The 26434-nt window shown below is 40.2% G+C and overlaps 2 protein-coding genes across 3 annotated transcripts in view; both read left to right on the plus strand.

Annotated features, from left to right (window-relative positions):
• Positions 1–5253: 5253 nt before the first annotated feature.
• LOC141497202 (zinc finger protein 829-like) lies at positions 5254–15190 on the plus strand. 2 transcript variants are annotated; one of them, XR_012471245.1, is made up of 3 exons: positions 5254–5373; positions 7149–7244; positions 14870–15190. XR_012471245.1 is itself a non-coding variant. In XM_074199850.1 (3 exons), the coding sequence occupies exons 1-3, from the start codon at positions 5265–5267 to the stop codon at positions 10218–10220; spliced, it is 366 nt and encodes a 121-aa protein (XP_074055951.1). In that variant the 5' UTR covers positions 5254–5264; the 3' UTR covers positions 10221–13290. The 2 variants fall into 2 exon arrangements, 1 of the variants encoding a protein (XP_074055951.1); XM_074199850.1 differs by lacking the exon at positions 14870–15190 and adding an exon at positions 10060–13290.
• Positions 15191–16831: 1641 nt separating this feature from the next.
• LOC141497224 (uncharacterized) overlaps positions 16832–26434 on the plus strand; it is a 38344-nt gene continuing 28741 nt past the window's right edge. Inside the window, 3 exon segments of the mRNA XM_074199870.1 lie at positions 16832–16898; positions 18586–18637; positions 25286–25412. Of these exon segments, the coding sequence (XP_074055971.1) occupies positions 18605–18637; positions 25286–25412 (160 nt within the window). The 5' untranslated portion in view covers positions 16832–16898; positions 18586–18604.

Raw genomic sequence — 26434 nt, forward strand, 5'->3', positions numbered from 1 at the left:
TCTGTAGACATAGGGGAGGGGTCAGGAAGCTGGCAATGCCTTCCTTATGGATCATTTCCTTACCAAAAAGTAGTTTTAAATCGAACCTGTTAGTAACCACACCACACTGCTCTATTCACTTCTTCTGTGTTTCAAATTGGGCCCTTGGAGTCTTGAGTACTGAGCCCCCCACCCAAAATTGGTGTCCTTTTTTTTTAAGTTCTCCCTCATTACAGTTAAATTTCAAGGACCACTTCAGTGGTGAATTGACTCTTTGTGCCTGTCTAGCATCGCACACACAAACACACACACATACACACTCATACACAGCATACACACCACACAATACATGCATACAAGCCATACACATTCACATAGACACACATACTTTCACACATATACATCCCCTACCCTCCCTGTGATTATAAGCAGTCGACAAATATCATACCTGTCGTTCCCTTCAAAGCATTTCCATGTCAGTAATTGTCTACATACTTCATCCTGCTTGTCATTTCTTAATAACATAATAATATTCCATCACAATCCCACACCAGATTGTTTGGCCATTCCCCAATTGATGGGCATCCCCTTGCTTTCTCGGGCACTACAAAAGGAGATGCTATCGATATTTTGCTACAATTTCATCTTTTCCCCTTTTTAAAAAAATTGTCTTTAGGCTCTAGAGCTGGCAGCGGTGTTGCTGAATCAACAGATATGCAGAGCTCTATAGCCCTTTGGGAAACATTCCAAACTGCTCTCCTGAATGGTAGGATCAGTCCACAGCTCCACCAACAATGCATCAGTGTCCCAGTTTTCCCAGATCACTTCCAACATTTAGCATTTTCCCTTTGTGTCTTATTATCCAGTCTGACAGATGTAAGATCCTACCTTAAAGTTGCTTTAATTTGCATTTTTCTAATCAATAGTGAATTAGAGCATTTTTCATATGACTAGAGATAGTTTTGATTTCTTTATCTGAAAACTATCCATTCATATCTGTTGATGATTTACTAATTGGTGAATGATTTGTATTTTTGCAAATTTCACTTCTCTCCATAACTGAGAAATCAGACCCTTACTAGAAACATCTGTTATAAATGGTTTCCCAGCTTTCTGCTTCCCTTTTGTTTTCTATAAAACCTTTTTTAATTTTACACCATCAAAACTGTTTGATTTTTACATTACTCTTTTTCTTGTTGCCCTTAAATTCTTCCTCTATCCTTAGAATGCACCATAAATAATTCCATGCTTGCCTCATTTGTGCAATAACATGCTTTCTGAACAAACCATGTTCCCCTTTTGTCCTTATTTTGGTATGAAGTGGGAGTTGTTTAAATCTAATGTCCATCCTGTTGTTTTCAAGTTTTTCCAAGTTTTTTTTGTCCAAGGATGAGTTTTTATTCTGAAAACTTGGATCTTTGTTTCTCTCCTGTAGAGATGACGAGATGACCAGTCATTGATTAGATTGTAATGTTTCCCTAATCTGTTCCCTGATCCACTACTCTGCTTTTTAGTCAGAGATTGTTTTGATAATTATCTTTTTATAATACAGATTGAGATCTAGAATGGTCAGACCCCCATCCTTCACATTTTTTCCCCTGATTACTTTGATATCTTTGCCTTTTTGTTCATCCAAATGAACTTGATGATTAATTTTTCCGATTCAGTAAGATAATTTCTTAGTATTGAATTGTGATATTTTGAATAGATTGGCTATATTTTTATTACTTTTATTTTTCATTCCCATGAACCAAAGCTTTGACTTCAATCATTTACATATGGATTTATTTTTATAGAAAGCATTTTATTCTGATTTTCAAAGAATTCCTTTGTTTTGGCAGGTATACTGTCTAGTTATTTAAAACGTTCTATAACAATATAGAATGATATTCCTGATCCCTAGTACAGTTTCCCTAATTTTCTCTTGATTAAATCAACTTTAGCTTAAGCTTTGTCTGAGATCATGATTACTGCTCCTGGCTTTTTTTTTTTAAATACATATTAAAATTCTACTTCTGCTCTTTATTTCCTTGGCATGACGCTCTCATTTTGGCGGTCAATTCATCTCATTCACCTTCTAAGCTATAATTACTTGTATGTTTTCCTCTTTCCAATTTTTCCTCACTAGCCCTTATCATCTCATTTCCCGTATCCCTCTCTTCTACCTACTACCTTGACCTCCTGATCTAATCCTAGTCATCCTCCCAGAAATCTCCATCCCTTATCCTATCCCCTTCTCCTCTTTCTTTTTTTCTGAATTTGGAAGCCTTTTATACCCATATATATGTGTGTATGTGTGTGTGTGTGTGTGTGTGTGTGTGGTCATATATATGTAAACATTAGTATATTGGGAATGGGTGAAAAACATATTTCTCCCCCATTACCAAAGAGAACAAAGATCCAGCTCTATCCACCCTCCTCCCTATTAATTTTTTCTGTATCATTTTTTCCTATTAAGCTTCATTTTCATGAGATAATTACTCCTTTTTATCTCTCCCTACATAGTTTTAGTTTTTAGAATCACTTCACCATACTCAAGTCAACTCACACCTTTCCTTCAAACTACCCAAATAACAATGGTCATAACGACACTGATAATATTTTCACACGTAAGAAGTAAAGAATTTCATCTAATTAAGCACCCTATAATTTTGTTTAATGTTGACCTTATTTTTGTCCCAGATGTTATATGGCAATTTTTCCTTAAATTCTGGCTTTGGTGTCACAAAAAACTTAGTCTTAAATTTCCTTTTCTTTTTTTTCTTTGAGGATTATAGTTTCCTGATTGACTTACCTTTGGTCATTACCTCAGGTCTTTTGCTCTATGCTATAAAAGTATTCCAAGAACTAGTGTCTTTCAATGTAATAGATGTTAGATCTTGTCTAAAACTTATTGTAGCTTCAAGATAATTAAATTGGGTTTTTCTTGTTGCTTCCAATATTTTTTCTTTAGCCTGGAACTTGCAAACTTGGGTCTGACATCCCTGAAAGTTTTCCTCCTAGAATCTCTTTTGGGTGGTGATGGGTAGACGTTTTCATTTCTCTTTTACCTTCTTTTGTAGAACTTCAGGGCAATTATTAATTTCTTGCAATATTGTAGCAAGATTCCTTTTCTTTCATCATTATTTTCAGGTAGTCCAACTATTCTTATATCATTTCTCCTCTGTTTCCAGAACAGATGGTGAAATGATTCACATTCACATGTTACTGTTATCTTTGTTCTTTTGATTTTGTTTTATTTCTTGGTCTTTGGGAATGTTATTTCCTTCCCTTTTTCCAATTCTGTTTTTCAAGGAATTATTTTCTTAAGCTTTTGATTCATTATTTCAAGTTATTTGACTTTCTTTTCATTTTCTTCATTTTTTAGGGTTAATCTTAATTTTTTCTCATTTTCTCTTGCTCTCACTTCTCTTGTAAAAACCTTAAATTCTTCCTAAAACTCTTTTCATATTTGGTATTATTTGTCATTTCTCATTGGATGAGAAATTGTGATTTTTGAGATGCAACCCTAGCTCCTTTACTCTTTGAAATGCTGTATCATAGGATCTATAATGGTTTTGGTGTAGAAGTTGCTAGTTTTATGAAATCCTGATTATCTTTCTAAAGTAATAAAATTTCCCAAGCTTTAAAATATTTAAAATATTTTCTCTTTAACATGGGAATTTTGAAACTTGACTCAGACATCCTTCAAAGTTTTCTTCTTCTATCTTGCCCAATTCTAGGTTTCAAGGAGTTATATTATTATTTTTTTTTAGGGTTTTCAAGGGTTAATTGGCTTGCCCAAGACCACACAACTAGATAATTATTAAGTGTCTGAGGCTGGATTTGAACTCAGGTCCTCCTGACTCCAGGGCTGGTGCCCTATCCACTGTGTCTACTAGCCACCCCTTCAAGGAGTTATATTCTTAAAGATTTTATATCTCTTTTTTTAATTGGCTAACGATTTTTAACAAATTTCTTCATTGCTTTTTGCTAATTTTTCCTTGGTCTTATTTGATTTTAAAATGCCTATTTATTTTCCACCTAAAGATTTTCTTTCTCTTTATCCAATTGTTTAAATTTTGCGTTCAATTTTTTTGTGAAATGCTTTTGTTTTTTCTAGTTTTTTCTCATTCTCTCTGGTTTGATTTTTGAATTTCTTTTTACTTTTTGCCAAGATTTCTTTCTGTGTTTGTGTTCATTTGTTATTATGCTTTAGGGTAGGAGTGGTTTTTTTTTCTTAACCTCACACTCCTCCTCTGAATATGCTTCCTAATCTCCTTTCACATCAAAGTAACTATCATTGATAAGGTTCTTTTTTCTTTGCTTATTTATTTTATCATTATTTGATTTGATTTGATTTTTAACAGCTTAATATTATCATAATGTTTTGATTCTGAGCTGTGAGTATTGTTGCCCTAGTCTTCAACTCTTCTTACTATTGTTTACTCAGTTCTGTCTGGGGGCTCAAGCTCAGGGTCTGCTCTCTTCCTCCACTCAGTCTCAGCCTCACTGTCCCCAAAATGTTTTTGCTTTCTATGGTAGTGGTTTCTCCTTCCCCACAGCCACAGCTGGATGCATGTCTTGTCAGCACTGCCAGGCTCGATTTCCAGATCCACTTGGGGATCCTTCAGTCATCTCCCACTCAGAATTTATTTTGCTTTAGAAGAAAGTTTGTGAGGGAAAAGTGCTTTATTCATGGTCTCCTGTTGGATGATTCTGTGGGGTATCTGTGTTTCCCTCAAGTCAAACCTCAGCTCCACATTCTTCTCTGAGCCTTCTCAAGTATCCTCTTGGGACTTTACCCCTTTATTTTTCTTGTTCTTCCTTCATTTCATGAAAATTTTCTGTCAGTTTCTGGAGGGAACCTGGAGAGCCCGTACATATCTGACCCATACCCCCATCTTCTCAGGATGCCCCTTCTGTCAGGTTTGATAAGGAAAAAGTTCTCCATCACCTTTTCTCTTTCTCCTGCACAAATCCACCTCCCAGGTAGACCACAAACCTCCAAGATGCCCCCAGGATGATGCATTATAATCCAAAGGATTTCTCAGTTTTGTTGCAACTGAATCATAAAATGTACTTCTCGGAATTCCCTTGGGCTCTTAATGACCTTCGGTTCTAGAGTTGACTCTGACTCTCAGATCTTGATGACCTTCAGTTTTTAGAGGTGATTGACTCTCAGATCCCTTCTCTGTGCTTCAGCTTCCATCTAGAATTGAATAGGCAGGACCCTTTACTTCTCACATCTTTCATCTCTACACCTCAATGACTCTTGATGGTCTAGGAGTTGGTGACATTCAAGCATGTGGCTGTGGACTTCACCAGGGAGGAGCCGGAGCCTCTTGGACCCTCATCAGAAGCAGTTGTGCAAGGAGGTCATGCTGGAGAATGCCCAGAACCTGTTCTCTGTGGGTAAAGATCATTCCCCTGGTAACTGAGTCTACTATCAATGGAAATATCTTCATTCCCTACTGTGGAGGGTTTGGAGCAATTTAGAGAGAGGAAAGGGCAGGTCTCCTGTAGTTCTGTCCTTAATCTTCCTTCTTCTTGCCCTAAAATTCTCACCAAGGTGTTGGGAAAGGAAGGGAAGTGAATAACAATTTGTATTCACCTGCTGCTTGCCAGATGAGGGCTTTCTATATCATATTATATTGCTTCATCTGGATCGTAACCTTCCAAGTTAGGTGAATATTATTGTTCCCATTTGACAGTTGAAGAAACTGAGGCAAATGGAGGTTAAGTGATTTGGCACACAGCTAGTAAGTGTCTGAGACTGTATTTTGACTCTGGCATTCCTCAGAGTAGGCCAAGGGTTCTCTCCACTGCCCTAACTAGATTTCTAGATAGTGGAAAGTGTGTGCCAAGTCCATCCTTCTATGAAGAAGTTACACCAGGACCAAATTTCTTCATCTCAACCTGGTTCCATTAACTTCTCCCCAACCTCTCCCCATAGCACCCATAAATAACCGTTCTTTGATTCTTCTTTAGGAGTCCTGGGAACCACCCTATTATCCTTTCCTGTATGCTTCTGGCATTGCCAGGAAAAGCAGACTGGCATTCTAAAATATGTAGTGAAGTGAGTCAAATTTATAAAAAAACAAGCCATTCCCCAATTGACAAATGGTCAAAGGATATGCAAAGGCAATTTACAGATGAGGAAATCAAAGCTATCCATAGCCATATGAAAATTGCTCTAAATCATTACTGATAAGAGAAATGCAAATTAAAGCATCTTTGAAGTACCACCTCACACCTCTCAGACTGGTCAATATGACCAGAAAGGACAATGATCAATGTTGGAAGGGATGTGGTAAATCTGGGGCACTAATGCATTGTTGGTGGAGCTGTGAACTCATCCAACGTTTCCGGAGAGCAATTCGGAATTACACCCAAGGGACCATAAAAATATGTATATCCTTTGATCCAGCAATACCTCTATTGTGTCTATACAGTGAAGAGATAATGAAAAAGCATAAAAACATCTCTTGTACAAAAATATTCCTAGCAGCTCTGTTTGTGGTGGCAAGGAATTGGGAACTGAGTGAAGGTCCATCAGTTGGTGAATGGATGGCTGAACAAATTGTGGTATATGTATGTTATGGAACACTATTATTCTATTAGAAATCAGGAGGGATGGGAATTTGGAGAAGCCTGGAAAGACTTGCATGAACTGATGCTGAGCAAGATGAGCAGAACCAGAACATTGTACACCCTAACAGCAACATGGGGGGTGATGGTCAATCTCAATGGACTTGCTCATTTCATCAGCACAATAATCATGGACAATTTTAGGATATCTACGATGGAATATACCATCTGTATTCAAAGAATACAATAGAATACAAAAGAATTCAAAGAATTGAAGGTCTAGGAAAAAAACTCCCTAGGCTTGAGACTGGTCTTGTACCTTAACATTTTACCCTTTTTGGAAGGAGGTGTCCTTACCAGAATGGAACCTGTTAGGCTGGGGTGTGTGTGTGAAGATTGGGCCATTCTGCATGGCAAAAAATCTTATTTTGGGTTCCTTGCATTGCAAGCACTCATGGGTGAGTCCAAGCTCCTCCTACGAGTGAGCTTCATGGAGTGATCCCCGTAGTGCAGCAGCTCCGTGTATATGGCCCTTTCCAGAAGACAACTAAATTGCAACTTTCTCTCCATCTTCATCTCCAACTGATTTCCCTGCCCAGGGCTTCCGGGTCCCAGACAAGATGTGATCTCTTATTTTGAGCAATGGAAAGTTCTGTGGATGCTGGAGAAGGAAGGCTTGAGGAGCCTCTGTCTAGGTGAGTGACGTGAAAGCAGGTATAGGACAGCTATGATGGCTGGGCTTCTATGTGGTACAGTGAAGCAAGGGCTGGAAGTGGGGGGGGGCTAGAACACCTGCCTTGGGATTCTTTTTCAGATATTTTCTGACAGTGCCTTCTTGGATCAGTCATTGAACCACTTAGCCTCACTTTCTCCGTATGCAAAATAAGAAAGTTGGATTCAATGGTCTTTTGAAAGATAGAAGTGGAAATAATTAAGAGAGGGAAGACCCAAAATTTAAGGATGGGAAAAGGCTTATTGTGGAATGGGGTCTCTGGTTGATCATCAGGGAAGCCAGAGAGCACATTCTAGGGATGGCAAGGGAATAACCATGGATTTTAGTGGTAGAACATGCTGTCCTCAGAGCAAAAAGGAGGCCCATATCACTGGATTCAAGCATATTTGGGGGAAACGGGGTGAAAGAAGACTGAAAGCCTAGATGAAGGGCTCTAGGTAATGTGCTTTAATAGCTGTAGATAAGGTTTTATATTTGATCCATTTTCTGGGGAGTCACTGGGACTTGTTGAGAATGTGGTGTTAAGGTAAGGTGAAAATTTTGGAAAGAAGAATTTGACAACGGGATAGAGGAATGATTAGACTGGGGTTAACCTGATGCAGCTGGAACAACCAGCAGCGTCTTACAAAAGCTCAGATGTGAAGTGACTATGGTCAGACACAGGAAAGTGACAGTATTGAGAGAGAAGGGGTCATACGTGAAGGATGTCACCAAGGCAGAATCAAGAGGACTTTGCAAGAGGTTGAAGATGTGGCTCAGGTGTGGAAATGCGTGTGAGTTGATGAGTACTGCATTGCATTGGACTATTGGGAGAAGCCTTGGATAGCATTAGGAATACAAGAAGATGGGAGGGCTGGTGCAAAGAGAATGAGTTTCCTTTTGGAAATGGAGAAGTAGCAACAGGAGAGAATAATGTCACTAGAATCTTGAAAAGAGAAATAGGAAAAAAAGGGGAGACTGACAGTGTCAAAGCCTGCAGAGAAGACTAGAAAGATCAGAATTAGGAATAGCCATTAAATCTTAGCAATTTTGAGAAGTTGATCATTTTCTTTTTTTGTTTGACTATTAAAAATACCCAAATTATATAAAAAGGACAATTGAAGAAGGATGCTATCTGTACTTGGAGAAAGAACTGAGAATTAGAAATGTATATAGCATATTTCCACATAGATATATCAGTTTGTGTCTACTGGAGGTCATATATTGGACAGAGGCCTGGAAAGAGGCTGAAAGAAGAAAAAAGAAAATACAGGGGAAAGGAGTTGAACAGAATTTGGAAAAGATTACCCCTATCTGTTAAGCCATGAAATGAAGGAAAGATATTGGAGAGAATCACATAGGGATGCATGGATCAAGTAAGAGTGGTTCGAAGATTAAATTGAACTGGGTTTATTTGTTATAATATGAAAATAGTCAGTGTGGAAGAGTGAGATGTATTAAAAAAAAATATGGAGGAACCAGCTGAAGATTATTCCAAGGTAGTTGAGGTTTGGAATGAGATTACTTGCACATGTGGCAGCTAGGTGGCAAAATGGATTAGAGAACCTTCTCTACAAACAGGCGGGCTGGAGTTCAAATTCAGCCTCAGATATTTGACAGTTAGTAGCTGTGTGACCCTGAGAAAGTCACTTAACCCTGATGATCTCACATCTAGGGCCATCTCCAGGCTTTTTGATATCTGTTTGACCACTGGTCCCAGATGCCTCTAGAGGAGAAAGTCAGGCTATCGATTTGGCATAGCACCTACTCTGTAAATTCAATTCAATTGCTTGTCATGATATCAGCTGCCTGATGTCTTGTTAGGGAAAGGAAAAAGAAAAAGAAAAGGAATGACAACATTTTTCACATGTAAAAGGATTTTTTTTTAGCAAACATAAGAATAATCTTTTCATCTAGTATGGGATCAAAAAGGAGAAGAATGCTTTTGATGTCTGTAAGATGAGGTAGATAAGATACTTCTTGAAAATGTACAGGTTTTTTTTTTTTTGTTTGTTTTTTTAGGTTTTTGCAAGGCAAATGGGGTTAAGTGGCTTGCCGAAGGACACATAGCTAGGTAATTATTAAGTGTCTGAGACTGGATTTGACTCCAAGGCCGGTGCTTTATCCACTACGCCATCTAGCTGCCCCAAATGTATAGTTTTTTAAAATTCTATCTTTTTTTAAATTATATATTATGAATGTTGTTCAACAATCATCCACATGGATATTGGTGTAACATAATTTTCTTCCACTCTCCCTTCCCATCTCCCTGCCTGATCAACGAACAGTCTAGTGAACATAGTACATGTACATCTGTGTTTAAGATATTTACATATTAGTCATTTTCTGTAGGAGGAATCGTGTTTGTCTTTGTCCTTCATTTTGGAAGAAGACCATGATATCAGGGGGGTGATGCCACGACAAGCCCATGAATTGCATTTGAGTGAGGGGGTGTGATGCCAATTCACCAGCCTCACTTTCTCCTACAGAGACATCTGGGTTTAAGCTCATGGCTTACATTGTGAATGTCATGGAAATGTCATGAGAATGCCTGTGTCACAGGTGGAGTGGATGTTTGTTGGGCTTACATGCGCAACTCTTTATAAAGTAAAAGATGCTCAGGATATAAGCTAGTGCCATTATAAACTGATTGTTTCTGTCCATGAAAGATTCAAGTATGGCTTTTTTTCTGGGGGAGGGGATAACTAATTAATGAGTTTAGGTTCTACCAGTGCCAGGAAGGGGAAATACACATATGTGAGACTATACTGTTGGTGTATATTTGCTTTCTTGTTTAGTTCTTTCAGAAGAGAGCAGATGTGAAATAAAGGAGTATATTGGAAAACTAAACCTTTCTCTGAAAGAAACTCACAAGCAAAGAATCATGAATGACAGTGCTTATAACTTCATGTGGAAAGAATTCAGCATTACACATCAGAGAACTGGAAACGGAGAGTAACCTCACGATTTTAATCCATGGGGAAAGGTTTTTAATTAAAGGACTCTCTTGTTAAACAACAAAGAATTCACGTGAGAGAGAAATTTTATGAATGCGGAAAGGCTTTTACAGGAAGGGCCCATCTTACTGTACATCAGAGAATCCATACTGGAAAGAAACCTTATGAATGTGATCAATGTGGAAAGGCTTTTTCATTGAAGGAGACTCTTAGGAAACATCAGAGAATGCACATTGGAGAGTAACCTTATGGATGTAATGAGTGTGGAAAAGCTTTTAAAATAAGTCATATCTCACTACACATCAGAGGACCCACACTGGAGAGAAGCCTTATGAATGTAATCAGTGTGGAAAGGCTTTTACATGCAAGTCATATCTTACTAGACATCACAGGATCCACACTGGAGAGAAGCCTTAGAAATGTAATCAATGTGGAAAAGCTTTTAAACGAAGGGCCCGTCTTACTGTACATCAGAGAATCCACACTGGAGAGAAACGTCATGAATGTAACCAATATGGAAAGTCTTACACAAGCAAATCACATCTTACTATACATTGGAGGAGCCATACTGGAGAGAAACGTTATGAATGTCATCGATGTGGAAAGGCTTTCACACGCAAGTCATATCTCGCTACACATCAAAGGATCCATACTGGAGAGAAACCTTATGAGTGTAATCAGTGTGCAAAGACGTTTTCCCTGAAGTCCAATCTCAGTAGACGTAAGAGAATCCACACTAAAGAGAAAAGTCATGAATGTAATCAATGTGGAAAAACTTTTGCACGAAGGGTCTGTCTTACTGAACATCAGAGAATCCACACTGGAGAGAAACCTTATGTAATGAAGGTGGAAAGGCTTTTTCATTGAAGGAGACTCTTAGGAAACATCAGAGAATGCACATTGGAGAGGCGTCTTATGAATGTAATGAGTATGGAAAGGCTTTTAGAAGCAAGTCATATCTTACTAAACATCAGAGGATTCATACTGCAGATAAACCTTATGAATGTAATCTGAGTTTCTTAAACTAGCATTGTGATAAAGAACCTACCTTGATATTCTCAAAAACACCTTCAGAATAAGAAAAAAAACTATTAGTATTATGGCAACTGGAGGAAAATATTGATTAAGAGAAGACACCAGAGTTTGTACAATGGAGTACAATTTCAGACAAACTAGGGGGAATTTTATATCTCCCACAGGCCACTGATAAGACCTTTAAAAAAATTACGTAATATCTATTGTTCCCAAAGGTAATGGATCAGAATAAAATCTCATGCTTCAGGTAAATACAAATGTCCCTTTTGGCATTCTTCAAGTCACACTGGATATAGCAATAGCAACAAAATAAGATTTAGAAGGATCACAATGGAAATTGCATATGTTCATGGTTAGGATAGGTTATAAAATAATAATGAAAGGGAAAGGGAAATGCAAAGATTGAAAGTGTAAATTGTCTAGTACCCATGGACAAAGCATATCCAGTCACATAGTCTGTATTCTATTCTCAGCTTCTTGGTTTTTGGTAAAGATTCTCATTCTGAGTTCATGGCCTGAAATATAAATGTCATAAAAATGATCGCCTTGTGATGGTGTTGTTCAGCAACAGGTTCCGTGTTGTCTCGTTCAGCAATTATTGTCTGCAGTAACTTTAAACGGAATTTCTTTTTCTATCTCTTTTTTTGTTTGTTTTTTTAGTTTTTGCAAGGCAATGGGATTAAGTGGCTTGCCCAAGGCCTCTCAGCTAGGTAATTATTAAGTGTCTGAATCTGGATTTGAACTCAGGTACTCCTGACTGCAGGGCTCGTGACAGATGACAAATGACAAGATAACAATTTAACCAAGCTTGAAAAATGAGTAACAAAATTAATTCGGAGCAAAAAATGTGAAGGATAATAAGGAAACTGCTGAAAGTGGAGTAGCTCTACCAAGCAAAAGCTATACTGCAAAGCAGCAGTCAACAGAACTGCCTAGTACTGGGTAAGATATAGTGATGGATCCATGGTTTAGGATAGGTTCAAAAGAAACAGTAGTAACTGACTCCAATATTCTACTGTGTGACAAACCCAAAGACATTAGCTTCTGGGGTAAGGACTCATTATTTGACAAAAATGTTCAGGAAACGGGAAAACAGTCTGGCAAAAACTAGGCACAGACCCACATCTCACACCCTAGACCAAAATAAGGTCAAAGCGGGTACAGGATTTGGACATAAAGGATGACTGACACCAAAGACCAGTCAAGTGATCAAGAAGCACTCTATCTGTCAGTTTATGGAAAGGGGAGAAATTTATGACCAAGCAAGAAATAGGGGACATTATAAATGGCAAAATGGATGATTCTGACTATATTAAGTCAAAAAGGTTTTGCATTAATAAAATCAATGCTGTTAACATTATAAGGAAAACAGAAAGCTGGGAAAGAATTTTCACCGCTTGGAGTTCTGATAAAGCTCTCATTTCTAAAATATATCAAGAATTGCATCAAATTTTTAAGGTTACAAGTCATTCTGCAACTGATGGTCAAAATTTATAAACAGACAGTTTTCAAGTGAAGAAATTAATGCTCGAAATTGGGGCACCTAGGTGACCAGAAATAGCAATACTAGGCCTATGTCCAGAAGAAGTTATAAAAATTGGGAAAAGACCCGGATTTTCTAAAACATTCATAGCTGCTTTTTGTAATGGCAAAGAATTGGAAATTCAGGGGCTGTTTATCCATTGGGGAATGGCTAACGATTTATAGTATGTGAATATTATGGAGTGTTCTTGTAATGATTGGACTCTAGAGGAGGATGGAACAAATTACAGGAAATTTGTACAACATTTATGCAACATTCTAATGCTGAGTAAAGTGTTCAGAAGCAAGAGAACACTGTCCATATTAACAATAACATTGTGAGTTGACAAACCTCGATGGATGCAGCTCCTCTCAGCAGTTCAGAAAGCAGGGACAACCATGGAAGGAAGAAAATGAAGCAAAACAAAATCAAACCAAAAACCCTACGGAATCTGAATGAACTCTACTGTCACTGATGATTTTCTTTCTCCCTTAATCCTAATTCCTCATATAGGAAATGATCAATCTGTAAACATGTTAAACACGAATGTGTATGTATGACATTCAGCAGATTGTTCACTGCTGAGGGGAGGGGGGGTAGGAAGTGAGGGTGAAAGGAAATTATGTAAGTTAACAGTATACAGATGCAAATGGATGAATGTTGAAAAAAACTTCAAAATGTTCATTATTGGAAAAAGGAAGTGAAATATCAATTGAAAATTTAATATAAAATAAAAGAAAGAAAATGATAGCCCTGCCTTTGTCCCAGGTTTCTGATCAGTAAGTTAAAGTATCCTTGGGAAGTAAGATAATGACATTGAAAGAGAAAGTAAATGAGTTTTTGTACTGCCTATAGAGGGAAAGTATCAGTTTGTCTATATGTAGGGGTGTGTGTGAAGTATCATGTCTTTGTATGTTTCTTTTACAAATTGCTTTTAGAGAGACCAGACTTAAAGTGAAAAAAAAACTATATGGCTATGTCTTTTGGTGGAAGGAACTCCTCATCATCCTCAACTCCCCACCGCCACCCCAGTGTCCCAATGAAGAAACATGAGGCAGGGAGATGGGAGATGGGAGAGATTGGCACAAAGGTTCTTCCAAACATGATTTTGAGTGGAAAAAGCTTCAGTTTTACTTCTTGAGTGTCTCTGAGTAAAACAATGCTCCCAGAAGGGCATTTGCCCATTCTTCATCTTGTCATATCTTTGCTAATTTGGTTTGAACCAACAGAGTCATTCTCTCTACTTGCCCTGAAGACTGAAGGTGATGGACTGGGGGGGGGGGGCACTTCCTGTTAAGTCCCTACTGTGTGGACAAATCTTTGATTATTAATAACTTTCCATTAAGTGGCCAAGGGAGAAATCAGGAAGAGATTCCTTTGAAAGAGATTTTGCTCACTTCTTTAGCTGTAGCCCTGATGAATGAAAATGCTTCAGTTCTCCCACTGAGCTGCCAGGATCAAAAGAGATTTAGATCCCATGCATTTGAGCAGATCTAAAAATGTACCTGTAGTCAAGGGAAATGGGAAAATCCCCAGGAATGACCTCCTAGGACCCAGAGGATTCTCTCTTTTGTTTGTTTTGAAGACAAGAAATCCAATCCCAAATCTCCTTTGGCCTCTTGAAACACAGCAGAAGAAAATTCTTCATTTAACAGGACACATCATACTGAAGGGAAAATATTCTCTTCACAAAGTCCTTAAGGTTATATCAGGGAAAGTCTGGGCACCTTTCTGGTCCTGGCACCAACCAAGGACTAGTGGATGTGGGTCCTTCTTTAACATAAGTTTAGAGGAAGAAAATGAGAAGAAAAGGAAGCTGAGCAAGGAGGACATGGCCAAGAGTGTAATAGATTCAGAGGTGGGGGAACGGGCAGAGGTTAAAGGGCAGCTAATTTTTCTACCTGGCTCCCTCTCTCTGGGCATCACAAGGCATGGCAGAAATAGCTAACAAGCATCAGGGAGGGGGACAAGCAATCCACTATCAACAGGGGGCTAGCAACCCATATTTTTTTCTAGAGTTGTCTGTAGCAGAAGAAATTAGAGAAGCCTATTTAGAGCCAGTGTAAAATTAACAAAGATTTTTTATCCAAGTAGGAGACTCCAGCAAGGGCTACTAACTGAATGTGGAAAGACTGAGCCTCTATTGCGTCAAAGTCAGAGCGGCAGTCATTCTTGAGGAGCTCTCACACAGAAAAGGTGATGGGGCTTATCCAATGGGATAGACAGGACCAGTCTGAGAACTTCAACCTGGAGGGCCACCTCTGTCGGTCAAATGCACAATCCAAGGCTTGGACAGTCAGAGCGTTTAATAGATTCAATGTGAGTGTTCTCAGATACAAGTAAATCAAATTCATGGTATGTAAGCATTTGGATGAACAAAATGTTTATTTTCCTTTTAACAATAAAGCAATTTCAGCCACTGGGGTCTTGGATAAGTCTTTGTCCCCTTGGACAAGTTCTGACACTTTTCACCTTACAAAGCAGGTTCAAGATTTCCCCAGAAATAGCCCACTGTACCTCAAGAAAGCCCTAGGGATCCACTTAACCTGAGGAGTAGGCAAAAGGATGGAGGGCCAAGCCAAAGTGCTGACCCAGCAGAGGAGGCCCCTCAAATGGCATTCCACTAGTCTACAGGCAGAGATGCTCCTCACTTACACCAAAGCCCACCCCTCCCCTCCCCTCCCAGAGCCAACCAAAGAGCTACTTAAATTGTAAGGAAAAAAATAGTCTTGCCTTTTGCCAATTAAATATTAGAGTTGTACATTGTACAATTGTACATCTCAAGGAAATCATGTGTTCCATCAGAACCCTTGTCCTGTACTGATGAACTGGGGTCAGTTAGGTGACTTTGTAGGTAGAGTACTGATTCCAGAGTCAGAAAGAGCTGAGTTCGCATCCAGCCTCAGCCACTTACCACAAGTGTGAGTCTGGCAAGTAATGACTTTTTTTGCCTCAGTTCCTCATCTATAAAAGGATCTGCAGAAGGAAGTGACAAAACTGTATCTTTGTCAAGAAAACATTAAAAGTATTTAAGAAGCCACAGACAAACCTGAATAATGACAACCCAAGCACTGATCCATCAGTTAGTGATTTCCTTATCTTTTGATTGTTCATAGGAACTTTGCGAGATGGGCCAGCTCCTTCACTGAATTCAGGAAACTGCCAGTGTTCCTTCTCCCTGAGGTGTGATAAGTCTCTGCTGTTTCATGCAACTGGAAATCAGATTTCCAAGTGTTGATGATTTCCTGTTTATTAATTGTCCTCCAATGAGAAATTAGTTTTAAAGTTTGCATGCCCTTGCCTAAAGGGAAGGTACCAGAGCAATCCCTTGCTGAGTTCCCCACGTCCTACATGGAAATGGCGCATTCACAAGATCCTTTGCTATTTCCTCAAAGAGTAAGATGTTCATTTTGTCCATATTAAGGGAAAAATGACCAAATAAAGGTGATCCATGTAACCACGCTCTCCTCCAGCCCAATTCCTCATTTGACCACATCCAGATTAGAGGCTGACTTTCTAAGTCCAGTCACATGGCCATCCAGAAGGCCAACAACCCAGAAGGAGAAAGACCCAAAGCAAAAGACCACAGACCGCGGTCCAGCTGAGAGCCTGCAGGCCCACGGCCGGGTGTGCTCGCTTCCATTCAGGGCATCTCTGCCTTCTCCACCCCAATGGCCTCTCCTGCCCCTCGTCCTCATCCCTCCCCTCCCAGCCCCACGGGAAGGGCATCGTGTCTCCTGGGGGAGGGCCCACAGGACAGTGCCCACGGGAGAGCCCGGATGCACACTGCCAGGGCTCCCAAGATGCACCTGGGCCCCGCTCTGGGAGGGGGGAACCGGAGGGGAGGGGCTGTCTGAGAGGAGCAGCTTGGAGGGGGGCGGGGTTTGTGGTGGGGGCGGAGCATGGGAGTGGAGAAGGGAGGGCACGTGATGGGGGCGGGGCTCCGGGAGGCGGGTTCCATTGGTCCCTGGAGTCCGGGTCCTAGATGTGATTGGAGAATCCGGTGGAAGAGGGCGGTACTTTTGGGATTGACACCCGCCCCGCGGGGCTGCTGGGTACCAGGAAGTCTGCGCTGCGCCTGCTCGGCCTCCCCGGGAGCTCGTTCTGCGCCCGCGGGCTCCAGGTAGGGCCCCTCCCCCCGTGGAGCCCCCCGACTCCTCCCCATTCCCCAGAGTCCTCCGCGCTGCCCCCGCGGCCCCCCGCGGCCCCTCCTGCCTCGGTCTCCCCCAGCCCCGTGCTCTGCCCCCCGCGGGGCCGCGGCCGGAGCCCCTCGCTCCCGGCCGTCTCCTGCCGCTCCCGGGCCCGCGGCCCCTCCGTGCCCCGCACCCGTGCCCCAGGGCCCGGCCCGGCCTCGGGTGCCCGTTCGTGGCCTCCGCCCCGGGCCGTGGCGCCAAGCGTGGGCCGGCATCGCCCTCTGGGATTCCCCAGGATCTTCCCGAAGCCCATGGCCGGGGGCATCCTTCGGCATGCCAACGTGGAGCCCACCCTGGGGGGCTGCCGGCCCTGGAGCACAGGCCGCCCCGGAGAGTTCACGGCCACCACGTCCCTGAGGCTGACAAGGTTCCCTGGGCATCCCCATGGCAGGCATGGCGCTGATGCCCCCAGGAAGTGGGCCTTGCCTCTGCGCACCCGGGGTGCCCCTTGCCTGAAGATGTCTGGGTCGGGTACTAGCGGCTGCCACACCCGCATAGGACCGCGGCGGGCCGGGCGGGGGCTGACATCGGACAGCCAGGAGGTAGAGCTTAGAAACTGACTTCTGATCAGAAATCTGCTGTCCGAGAATGTCCATTCCGTCTTAGAGAATATGGGGGCAGCTAGGTGCTGCAGTGCACATAGTTCTGGCCCTGGAATCGGAGGACCTGGGTTCGAATGCAGCCGCAGACACTTAATACATGATTAGATGTGTGACCTCGGGCTAGTCACTCAACCCCATTGCCTCAAGAAAAGAGCAGTTAAAAATAAAAAGCAAGCACGCAAAAAAGAGAATATGGGCTCAGACACAACATTGCAGAGAGTGCAACTCCACTGGGTTGGACTCTGTTGGAATGCCAGGCTTAGGCTTGCCCAAGAAACGATTTTATGGAGATCTCAGACAGGGAAAGTGCTCCCGTGGGTGTCACAAGAAGCCCGGGACACCCTGGAGGCCTCATTGGAGAGCTTTAGAATTGATTGTACAACTTGGGGGACACTGGCCAGGACCGCCCAGCATGGCGTGCCCTCATCGGGGAGGGGGCTGCCCCTTATGAGGAAGGCAGAATGGGAGCAGCTCAAAGGGAAGGTGACCTGTGTGTATTTAGAGTCCCCACCCCAGGTGCCCTGAGGGCAGGACCAGGGCCTTTGTAACTCCCATTGAAGCTTACCCTTTATAAATCTCTGGGGGCCAGTCTCCTGCCCTAAAGAGGAGGCAGGCTTCCTCCCCCAGCCTCCTCCAGATCAGTCTGCAGAGGGCCAAGGTCTGGCCCAAGCAGGTCCTAAAGGTTGCCAAATAGCAGTCTCACAGTATGATCCCAAAGTAGTCAGCCCAGGACTAAGATTATGGGCTGGGGATGTTGGGTTTTTCTAAGCAGAGGTAAAGAAGGGAGGGAGGGACTTTGCAGGTGTCTCTAGGCTGTCTCCTGGCTATCCGAAAGGCAGAGTATTAAAACCTCTCCTGCTTAGGCATAAGTTGTGATAGTAAGAACTCTGGCTGTTGTTATTTTTCTGAATCTGTGAAGGGTGGGAGAAGCAGGACCCCAAGGTAGATAAAGACCTGCAACAAGATGGAGGAACTTGACTACATGGAGTCACTTTGCTCCTTGCTACCTACACAGGGATCCTGGATTCGAGGGAATGGCCCCTGGGTGCCTCGGACCACCACTTCAGGTGAGTGCAGTCTCTCCTTTGACTAGAGCAAGGACAGGCATCTATGTGGTACAGTGGATAGAGCACTGTCCTTGAAGCCAGGAGGACTGGAGTTCAGGTTCAGCTTCAGACACTTGCCACCCAATAGCAGTGTGACCTTGGGCAAGTTTCTTAACCCTGATTGCCTATGAATCCAGGGATTCATATCTGGCCACTGGACCCAACGGTTCTGGAGGTTTAAGGGAGGATACGGATTTAAAACTGCTCCCCTCACTCACATAACAATTTATGTCATTCATTTCTAAGAGAATGAAGAAAAACCTCCAGATCAAGGTGAGTAACCCAGTTCATTTCTGTAGACATAGGGGAGGGGAGGGGGTCATGAAGCTGACTAAGCCTTCCTATGGATCATTTCCTCACCAAAAAGTAATTTTAAATTGAACCTAATAGTAATCACAGTACCCTGTTCTCTTCTTATTTTTAAACTGTTTCATGGGGCTCTAGGGTCTTGATTACTGAAATTGGGGTCCTTACTGTTTGTAATTAACTTCTCTCATTACAGTGAAGGACCACTTCCCCTCATGAACTGGCTTAGTGCCTGCCTAGTATTGTGTGTACACACACACACACACACACACACACACACACACACAGACACAAACAAACATACAAAGTACACAAACATGCCTCCCCACCCTCACTGTGATTATGAGTGGTCTGAAAGAGGTTATACATGTGCAGTGCTGCAAATCATTTCCATTTCAGTCATTCTCTACACATGTCATCTGGCTTGTCATTTATTATCATATTATATTGTATTAACCTTATCTTATATTGTCATAATATTCCCTCACAATCCCACAAGAGTTTGTTTTGCCGTCCCCAGTTGACGGGCATCCTCTTGATTTCTCAGATTCCACGAGAGATGCTATAAATAATTTTGTATAATATGATCTTTTTCCCTTTTAAGAAACCGTCTTTAGGCTCTAGAACTGGGAGTGGTGTTGCTGGATCAACAGATATGCAGAACTCTATAGCCCTTTGGGGAACTTTCCAAACTGGTCTCCTGAATGGTTGGATCAGTCCACAGCTCCACCGACAGTGCATCAGTGTCCCAGTTTTCCACTATCACTTCCAACATTCCTCATTTTCCCTTTCTGTGATAATATCCAATCTGATGGATGTGAGCTGGTATCTTAAAGTTATTTTCATTTACATTTTTCTAATGAATGAATTATGATTTAGAACATTTTTCAGATACCTATAGAGAATTTTGATTTTTTCTGAACACTGCCTATTCATATGCTTTGATGATTTCTCAATTGGTGAATGAGTTGTTTCTTTGCAAATCTCACTCCTCTCTCGAGTAGAGAAATCAGGCCTTTACCAGAAATATCAGTTACAAATGTTTTCCCTACTTTCCTGCTATCCTTTTAATTTTGTGTTGCATTAAAGCTTTTTAAATTTATGTAATCAAAGTTGTTTATGTTAGATTTTTGCATTGCTCTTTTTTTTTGTTGGCCTAATTTTCTTCCTGTTACCCCTAAATTTATTAATAACCAATTCCATGCTTGCCTCATTTGCTCAGTAATTTGCTTTTCGGAGCAAACTATGTGCCTATTTTGACCTTCTTTTGGTAGGAAGTCTGAGATCTCGTTGATGCCTAATTTCTACCCTGCCAGCAGCTTTTTGTCAAATGACAAGTTTTTGTTCTAAAAGCCGGGATCTTTGTCTCTATTATCTACTAGAGTACCAATATGTTGGAACATGTTCTATGTTAACATGTTGGAATGTGTTTCAATCTATTCTGATCCAGCACTCTAATTTTGAGTCAGAAGTTGTTACTAATTTTCATTTTATAAATCAGGTTGAGGTCTAGAATGACCAGACCCACTTCTTTCACATTTTTCATTGATTACCTTGATATCCTTGACGTTTTGTTTGTCCAAATGAACTTGGTTATTATGTTTTCTAATTTGGTAAGATAGTTTATTAATATTTAATTGTGTTGACATTGAACAATACATTAGCTACGTAAATTTGTCAATTTTTTTAAATTGTATTTCTTTTCAATGAACAAAAAAGATGACTTCAATCATTTAGGTATAAGTTTATTTTGTAGTAATTTTCAAAGACTTCCTATGTCTACTTTGATAATACTCTCAGGTATTTTAGACTGTCTTGTTATTTTATTTTTTTTTAGGTTTGTTTTTATTTTTTTGCAAGGCAAACAGGTTTAAGTGGCTTGCCCAAGGCCACACAGCTAGGTAATTATTAAGTGTCTGAGACCGGATTTGAACCCAGGTACTCCTGACTCCAGGGCCGGTGCTTTATCAGTTAAGCCACCTAGCCGCCCCCTGTCTTGTTATTTTAAATGATCTGTAACAATATAGAATAATATTGTTGACACATAACATAGTTTTCCTAATTTTCTCTTTTGATTAAATCTATTTTAGTTTAAACTTTTCTGAGACCATGATTCCTGCTCCTGGTTTTTGGGTGTTTTTTTTTTTTAAACATAATATATTCACCTTCTGCTCTTTATTTTTGTGGCATGAAGATCTCATTTTGTGGGTCAATTCATCTCATTCACCTTTTAGGGTTTTGTTTTGTTTTTTTGCAAGGCAGTGGCCTTAAGTGGCTTGGCCAAGGCCACACAGCTAGGTCATTATTAAGTGTCTGAGGTCAGACTGCGCCCCCTAACTCTTCACTCATTCACCTTCTAAACTCTAATTACTTGTATATATTTTCCTTCTCCCAATTTTTCCTCACTACCCTTCTCACTCTAATGCCCCTATCCCTCCTGTTTCCTCTGCTTTACTTCTACCTACTACCTTGCCCTCCTGATCTTTAATGTATTCATCCTCCCAGAAGCCTCCATCCATTATCCTTTCTCTAATCCTTTCTCTTCTTCTCTTTCTTTTTTATCAACTTGGAAGTCTATATATAAAATTTTCATATATATATATATATATATATATATATATATATATATATATATATATATATAATTAATCTATTTATACATTATGTATTTGTAATATAAAAATATGTAAAATTTTTGAAGTCTTTGGTATATATGTATGTATATTTCTATGTGTGTATGTAGTATCCATATATCTGTGTGTGTATGCAGGTATACATTACTATATTAAGAATTATTACATTGAGAAATGTAATTGCATTACAATCTCAATTACATTGAGAAAACATGTTTTTCACCCATTACCAATGAAAATAAGGAACCTACTCTATCCACCTTCCCCAGATTACTTTCTTCTGCATCAGTTTTTCCATTTATACTTCATGTTTATAGCATAATTACTTCTTTTTTTCTTTCCCTTCATAGTTTTGTTTATTGGAATCATTCCATCATGCTCAGGTCAACTCAAGCCTGTCTTTGAAACTACACAAATAATGGCAACAGTCTAGGCATACTCCTAATATTTTCACACATAAGAAGGAAACAATTTGATCTTTTTAAGACCCACATGATTGATCTTTAATGGTTATTTTAATTTACTCACAGATGGTATTTGTCAAATTTCCCTTAAGTTCTGGGGTTATTGAAGTATTGGAAGTTCTTACATTTCCTTTCTTTAATACTGAAGATAGTTTGTTGGGAAAGTTATCCTTTGTTGTTACCCCAGTTCTTTAGCTCTATGCTATATAGTATTCCAAGAACTAATGTCCCTCAATGTAATAGTTGGTGGGTCTTCTCTAAAACTTATTGTAGCTTCAAGATAATTAAACTGGGTTTGTTCTGGTTGCTTCCAATACTTTTTCTTTAGCCTTGAAAACTTGGCTCTAACGTTCCTGTAAGTTTACTTCATAGAATCTCTTTTGGCTGGTGATTGGTGGATGTTTTCATTTCTTCTTTGTCTTCATTTTTGGGAACTTCAGAACATTTTTCCTCGTTAATTTCTTGCAATGTTGCATCAAGATTCTTTTTCTTTAATCATTATTTTCAGGTTGTCCGAGTATTATTATTTTATTTCTCCTGTTTTCCAGAATGGCAGCTTTTCTGATCAAATTATTCACTTTTTCTTGTTATTATTTTGGTATTTTTTATTTTGTTTTATTTCTTGATCTTTTATAATGTTGTTTGCTTCCCAGTGTTGAATTCTATTTTTTACGAAATTATTTCTTTTCCTTATGTTTTTAATTCTTTATTTCAAGTTTTTTTGGTTTTCTCTTCATCATTTTCTCTTGGTTTAATCTTTTCTCATTTTACCTTGATCTCTCTTAATTGATTTCTTTGTTTTTTGTTTTTTTTAGGTTTTTGCAAGGCAAAAGTGGCTTGTCCAGGGCCACACAGCTAGATAATTATCAAGTGTCTGAGACTGGATTTGAACCCTGACTCCAGGGCCAGTGCTTTATCCACTGTGCCACGTAGCGTCCACCCCCACCCCCCGCAATTGATTTCTAAACACATTCTTAAATTCTTCCAAAAGGGCTTTTTGTTCTAGGAATGATTTGAAATTTCTTATTGAATAAGAAATTGTTATTTATGGATGCAACCCCACTCCTTTGCTCTTTAAAATGCAATGTTCTAATATCTACAGTGTTGTTAATACAGAAGCTGCTAGGTTTTGTGAAAACCTTATTATTTTTCTACAGTATTCAATCCCCCCCTTTGTTTTTAGAATATTTTTTCTTTAACCCAGGAGTTTTGAACCTTGGCTATGACATTCTAATAAATGTTCCTTCTCCTATTAGTCTGATCAGCCACAGTCGGTCACATTGTACTTTGACTCAAACATAGTGATGTCATTTTGGGCCTCTTCAATATTGAAAAAAAAAGAACCGACCAAATTTTCTTCCTAGGTTTTTTTTTCAGTTGGAGTGGAGTTTTTGTTTCTACCTTGCTTCTTGGCCTAGAACTTCAAGGCAATTTTCCTTAATAATTTATTGTAACATTGTATCCAGATACTTCTTTTGATCATAGTTATCAAGTACTTCAGCAATTCTTATATCATTTCTTCTTAATCTGTTCTCAAGATTAGTTGTTTTCTAATGAGTGGTTTCAGATTCTCTTTTATTTTTTTCTGCTTTTTTATTTATCTTGGTGTTTTATAAGTTCATTCAGTCTCCCTTGTCCAATTCTTGTTTTCAAGGAGTTACTTTCTCCTTTAAGATTTTATATCTTTGGGGTGGCTGGGTCGCATGGTGGATAGAGCACCACCTCTGGAGTCAGGAGTACCTGAATTCAAATCCAGCCTCAGACACTTAATAACTACCTATCTCTGTAGCCTTGGGCAAGCCACTTAACCCCATTTGCCTTGCAAAGAAAAAAAAACCTAAAATAAAAGATTTTCTATCTTTTTCTAATTTCTTAACTGTTTCTTCAAATTTTTTGATTGTTTTTTTCTGTTAATTTTTCCTTGTCCTCATTTGATTTTAAAGATTCTGTTTTTCTCCCGAAGACTTTCTTTCTCTTTTTCCCATTGATTAAGTTTTTTGATTATTTTCTTGATAAGTTTTTATTTTTTTCTAAGTTTTTAGATATGATTTGATTTTTGAATTCTTTTTTACTTTCATCCAAAATTTCTTTTTTGTGTTTGTGACCGTTTGCCTTTATGCTTTAGGGTAATAGTTGCTTTCTTTTTAAATCACACACTCTTCCACTGAATATAATCCTAAATCATCCTTTACAACAAAGGAATTTCAGTGATTGGGTACTTTTTCCTTGGCTTATTCATTTTTATCTTTCTTTGACTTTTTTATTTTTAGCAGGTTAATATTATTATCACATTTTGACTCTGGAATGTGAATGTTGTTACCCTAGCCCTCAACTCTTCTTACTACTCTTTACTGAGTCCTCTTTGGGGGCTCACATACTCTTCTCTTCCTTCACTCAACCCCAGCCACACAGTCCCCAAAATGTTCTTGCTCCCTGCGGCGTTGACTTCTCCTCTCCCATCTCCAAAGCTGGGGTCATGTCTGGACAGGACTGCTAGACTTGACTTCCAGAAAGACCAGGGGAGTCTTTCAGTTGTCCCCCACTCAGAATCTGCTTTGTTTTAGAGGAAAGTTTGTGAGGGAAAAGTGGCTGACATGAAAGTTCTTGAGGTCCCCACTGCTTCTCTCAGGGTCTCCTGTTGGATGATCAGTGCAGGTTTCCACTTCTCTCAGGCCAAACCTCATCCCTTTAGATTTTTCTCTGAGTTCTCTCAAGTCGTCTTGTAAGGACTTTATCCTTTTGCTTTTGTTGCTCGTCCTTCAGTTCATGTTGATAATCTATCAGTTTGTGGAGGAATTCTGGATGGTCTGCACATTTCTGACCTATATCGCCATGTTCTCAGGATTCCCTCCTATCAGTTCTGATGAGGAAGAAGTTTCCCATCACCTTCTGTCTTGCTCATGTATATATCCACTTCATACCTCACAGGTAGACTACAAACCTTTTCCCAGATTCCCCAGAGTGAGGCATAATATTCTAAGGAATTTCTCAGTTTTGTTGTAACTAAATCATAAAATGCGTTTCTCCATATAACCTCAGGCTCTTAATGACCTTAGGTTTTAGAACTGATAGTAAATCTCGTATAGGGTATGACTTCTGGGCAGATCCCTTCTCCGTGTTTCCGCTTCTATCTAGAAGTGAAAAGGGCTGGGCACTTTACTTCTCAAGTCTTTTATCTCTACACCTGGTGACTTTTGATGGTCTAGGAGTTGGTGACATTCAAGGATGTGGCTGTGCACTTCACCCAGGAGGAGTGGAGCCTCTTGGACCCTCCTCAGAAGCAGTTGTACAAGGAGGTCATGCTGGAGAATGCCCAGAACTTTTTCTCTGTGGGTAAGGACCTTTCCCCTGGTAACCCTAAGTCTACTAGCAATGGGAATGTCTTCATTCCCTACTGTGGAGGATTTGGATTTATTTAGGGGGGGGGGGAAGGAAGGTGTAGGTCTTCTGCAATTTTATCCTTAATCTTTTTTACATCTTGTCCTAAAATTCTCACCAAGATGGTGGGAAAGAAAGGGATATTACCTGTTTTAACCTGCTGCTTGCCAGATGCTATGAGGAGGGGTTTCTTTACCATATTGTGTTGCTTCATCCTGAAAATTACCTTCCAAGTTAGGTGAATATTATTAACCCCATTTGACAGTTGAATGAACTGAGGCAAATGGAAGTAAAGTGATGTAGTATGGAGCTAGTCAGTGTCTGAGACTGGATTTTGACTCTGACATTCCTCAAACTGTGCCCAGGCCTCTCTATACTGTACTATCTAGATTACTAGAAGATGGAAAGTGTGTGCTGAGTCCATCCTTCTATGAAGAAGTTTCCCGAAGACCAAATTTCCTCATCCCGACTTGCTGCCATCAATTTCTCCCCCACCTCTCCTTAGAGCCCCCATAAATAACTGCTCTGAGATTCTTCTTCAGGAGCACTTGGAACCACCCTGTCTTCCTTTCCTATATGCTTCTGGCATTGCCAGGACAACAGACTGGGCAAGAAAGAGTATTTAGCACAACTATGGACTTTGCTAGTAGAGAATCCCACCTGTAGAGGCTAAGACTTCCCAAATGAGCAATGCCCAAAGTTTCTATATGGTTCAGGGCCTGAGGAACAGGGGAGAATAATTGGGCAAAATATTCATGTTTTCTGGGCTTGAGACTGGTCTTGTACATTGACCCTTTTTACCCCATTTTGAAAGGTTTTTACACCAGAATGAACCGGGGGTGGGTGGGGGGGGGGTGGTACACCTAAGGTAAGGGGAGAGGATTGGCCCATTTTGCCAAGCAATACATCCTATTTTGTGTTCCTTGCATTATATACACTTAATGGAGTGATCCTCAGAATGCATCAGCTCTGTGTTT

Source organism: Macrotis lagotis, chromosome X, assembly GCF_037893015.1.
Source record: "Macrotis lagotis isolate mMagLag1 chromosome X, bilby.v1.9.chrom.fasta, whole genome shotgun sequence".
In the NCBI taxonomy this organism is placed as follows: Eukaryota; Metazoa; Chordata; class Mammalia; order Peramelemorphia; family Peramelidae; genus Macrotis; species Macrotis lagotis.

What these genes read in the sequence shown, in the direction of transcription:
- LOC141497202 (XM_074199850.1), top strand. Translation starts at nt 5,265, where the DNA reads ATGTGGCTGTGGACTTCACCAGGGAGGAGCCGGAGCCTCTTGGACCCT. An exon ending in CCAGAACCTGTTCTCTGTGG is followed by an intron (nt 5,374 to 7,148) that starts GTAAAGATCATT and finishes TTCCCTGCCCAG; the next exon opens with GGCTTCCGGGTCCCAGACAA. An exon ending in CTTGAGGAGCCTCTGTCTAG is followed by an intron (nt 7,245 to 10,059) that starts GTGAGTGACGTG and finishes TTTCTTGTTTAG; the next exon opens with TTCTTTCAGAAGAGAGCAGA.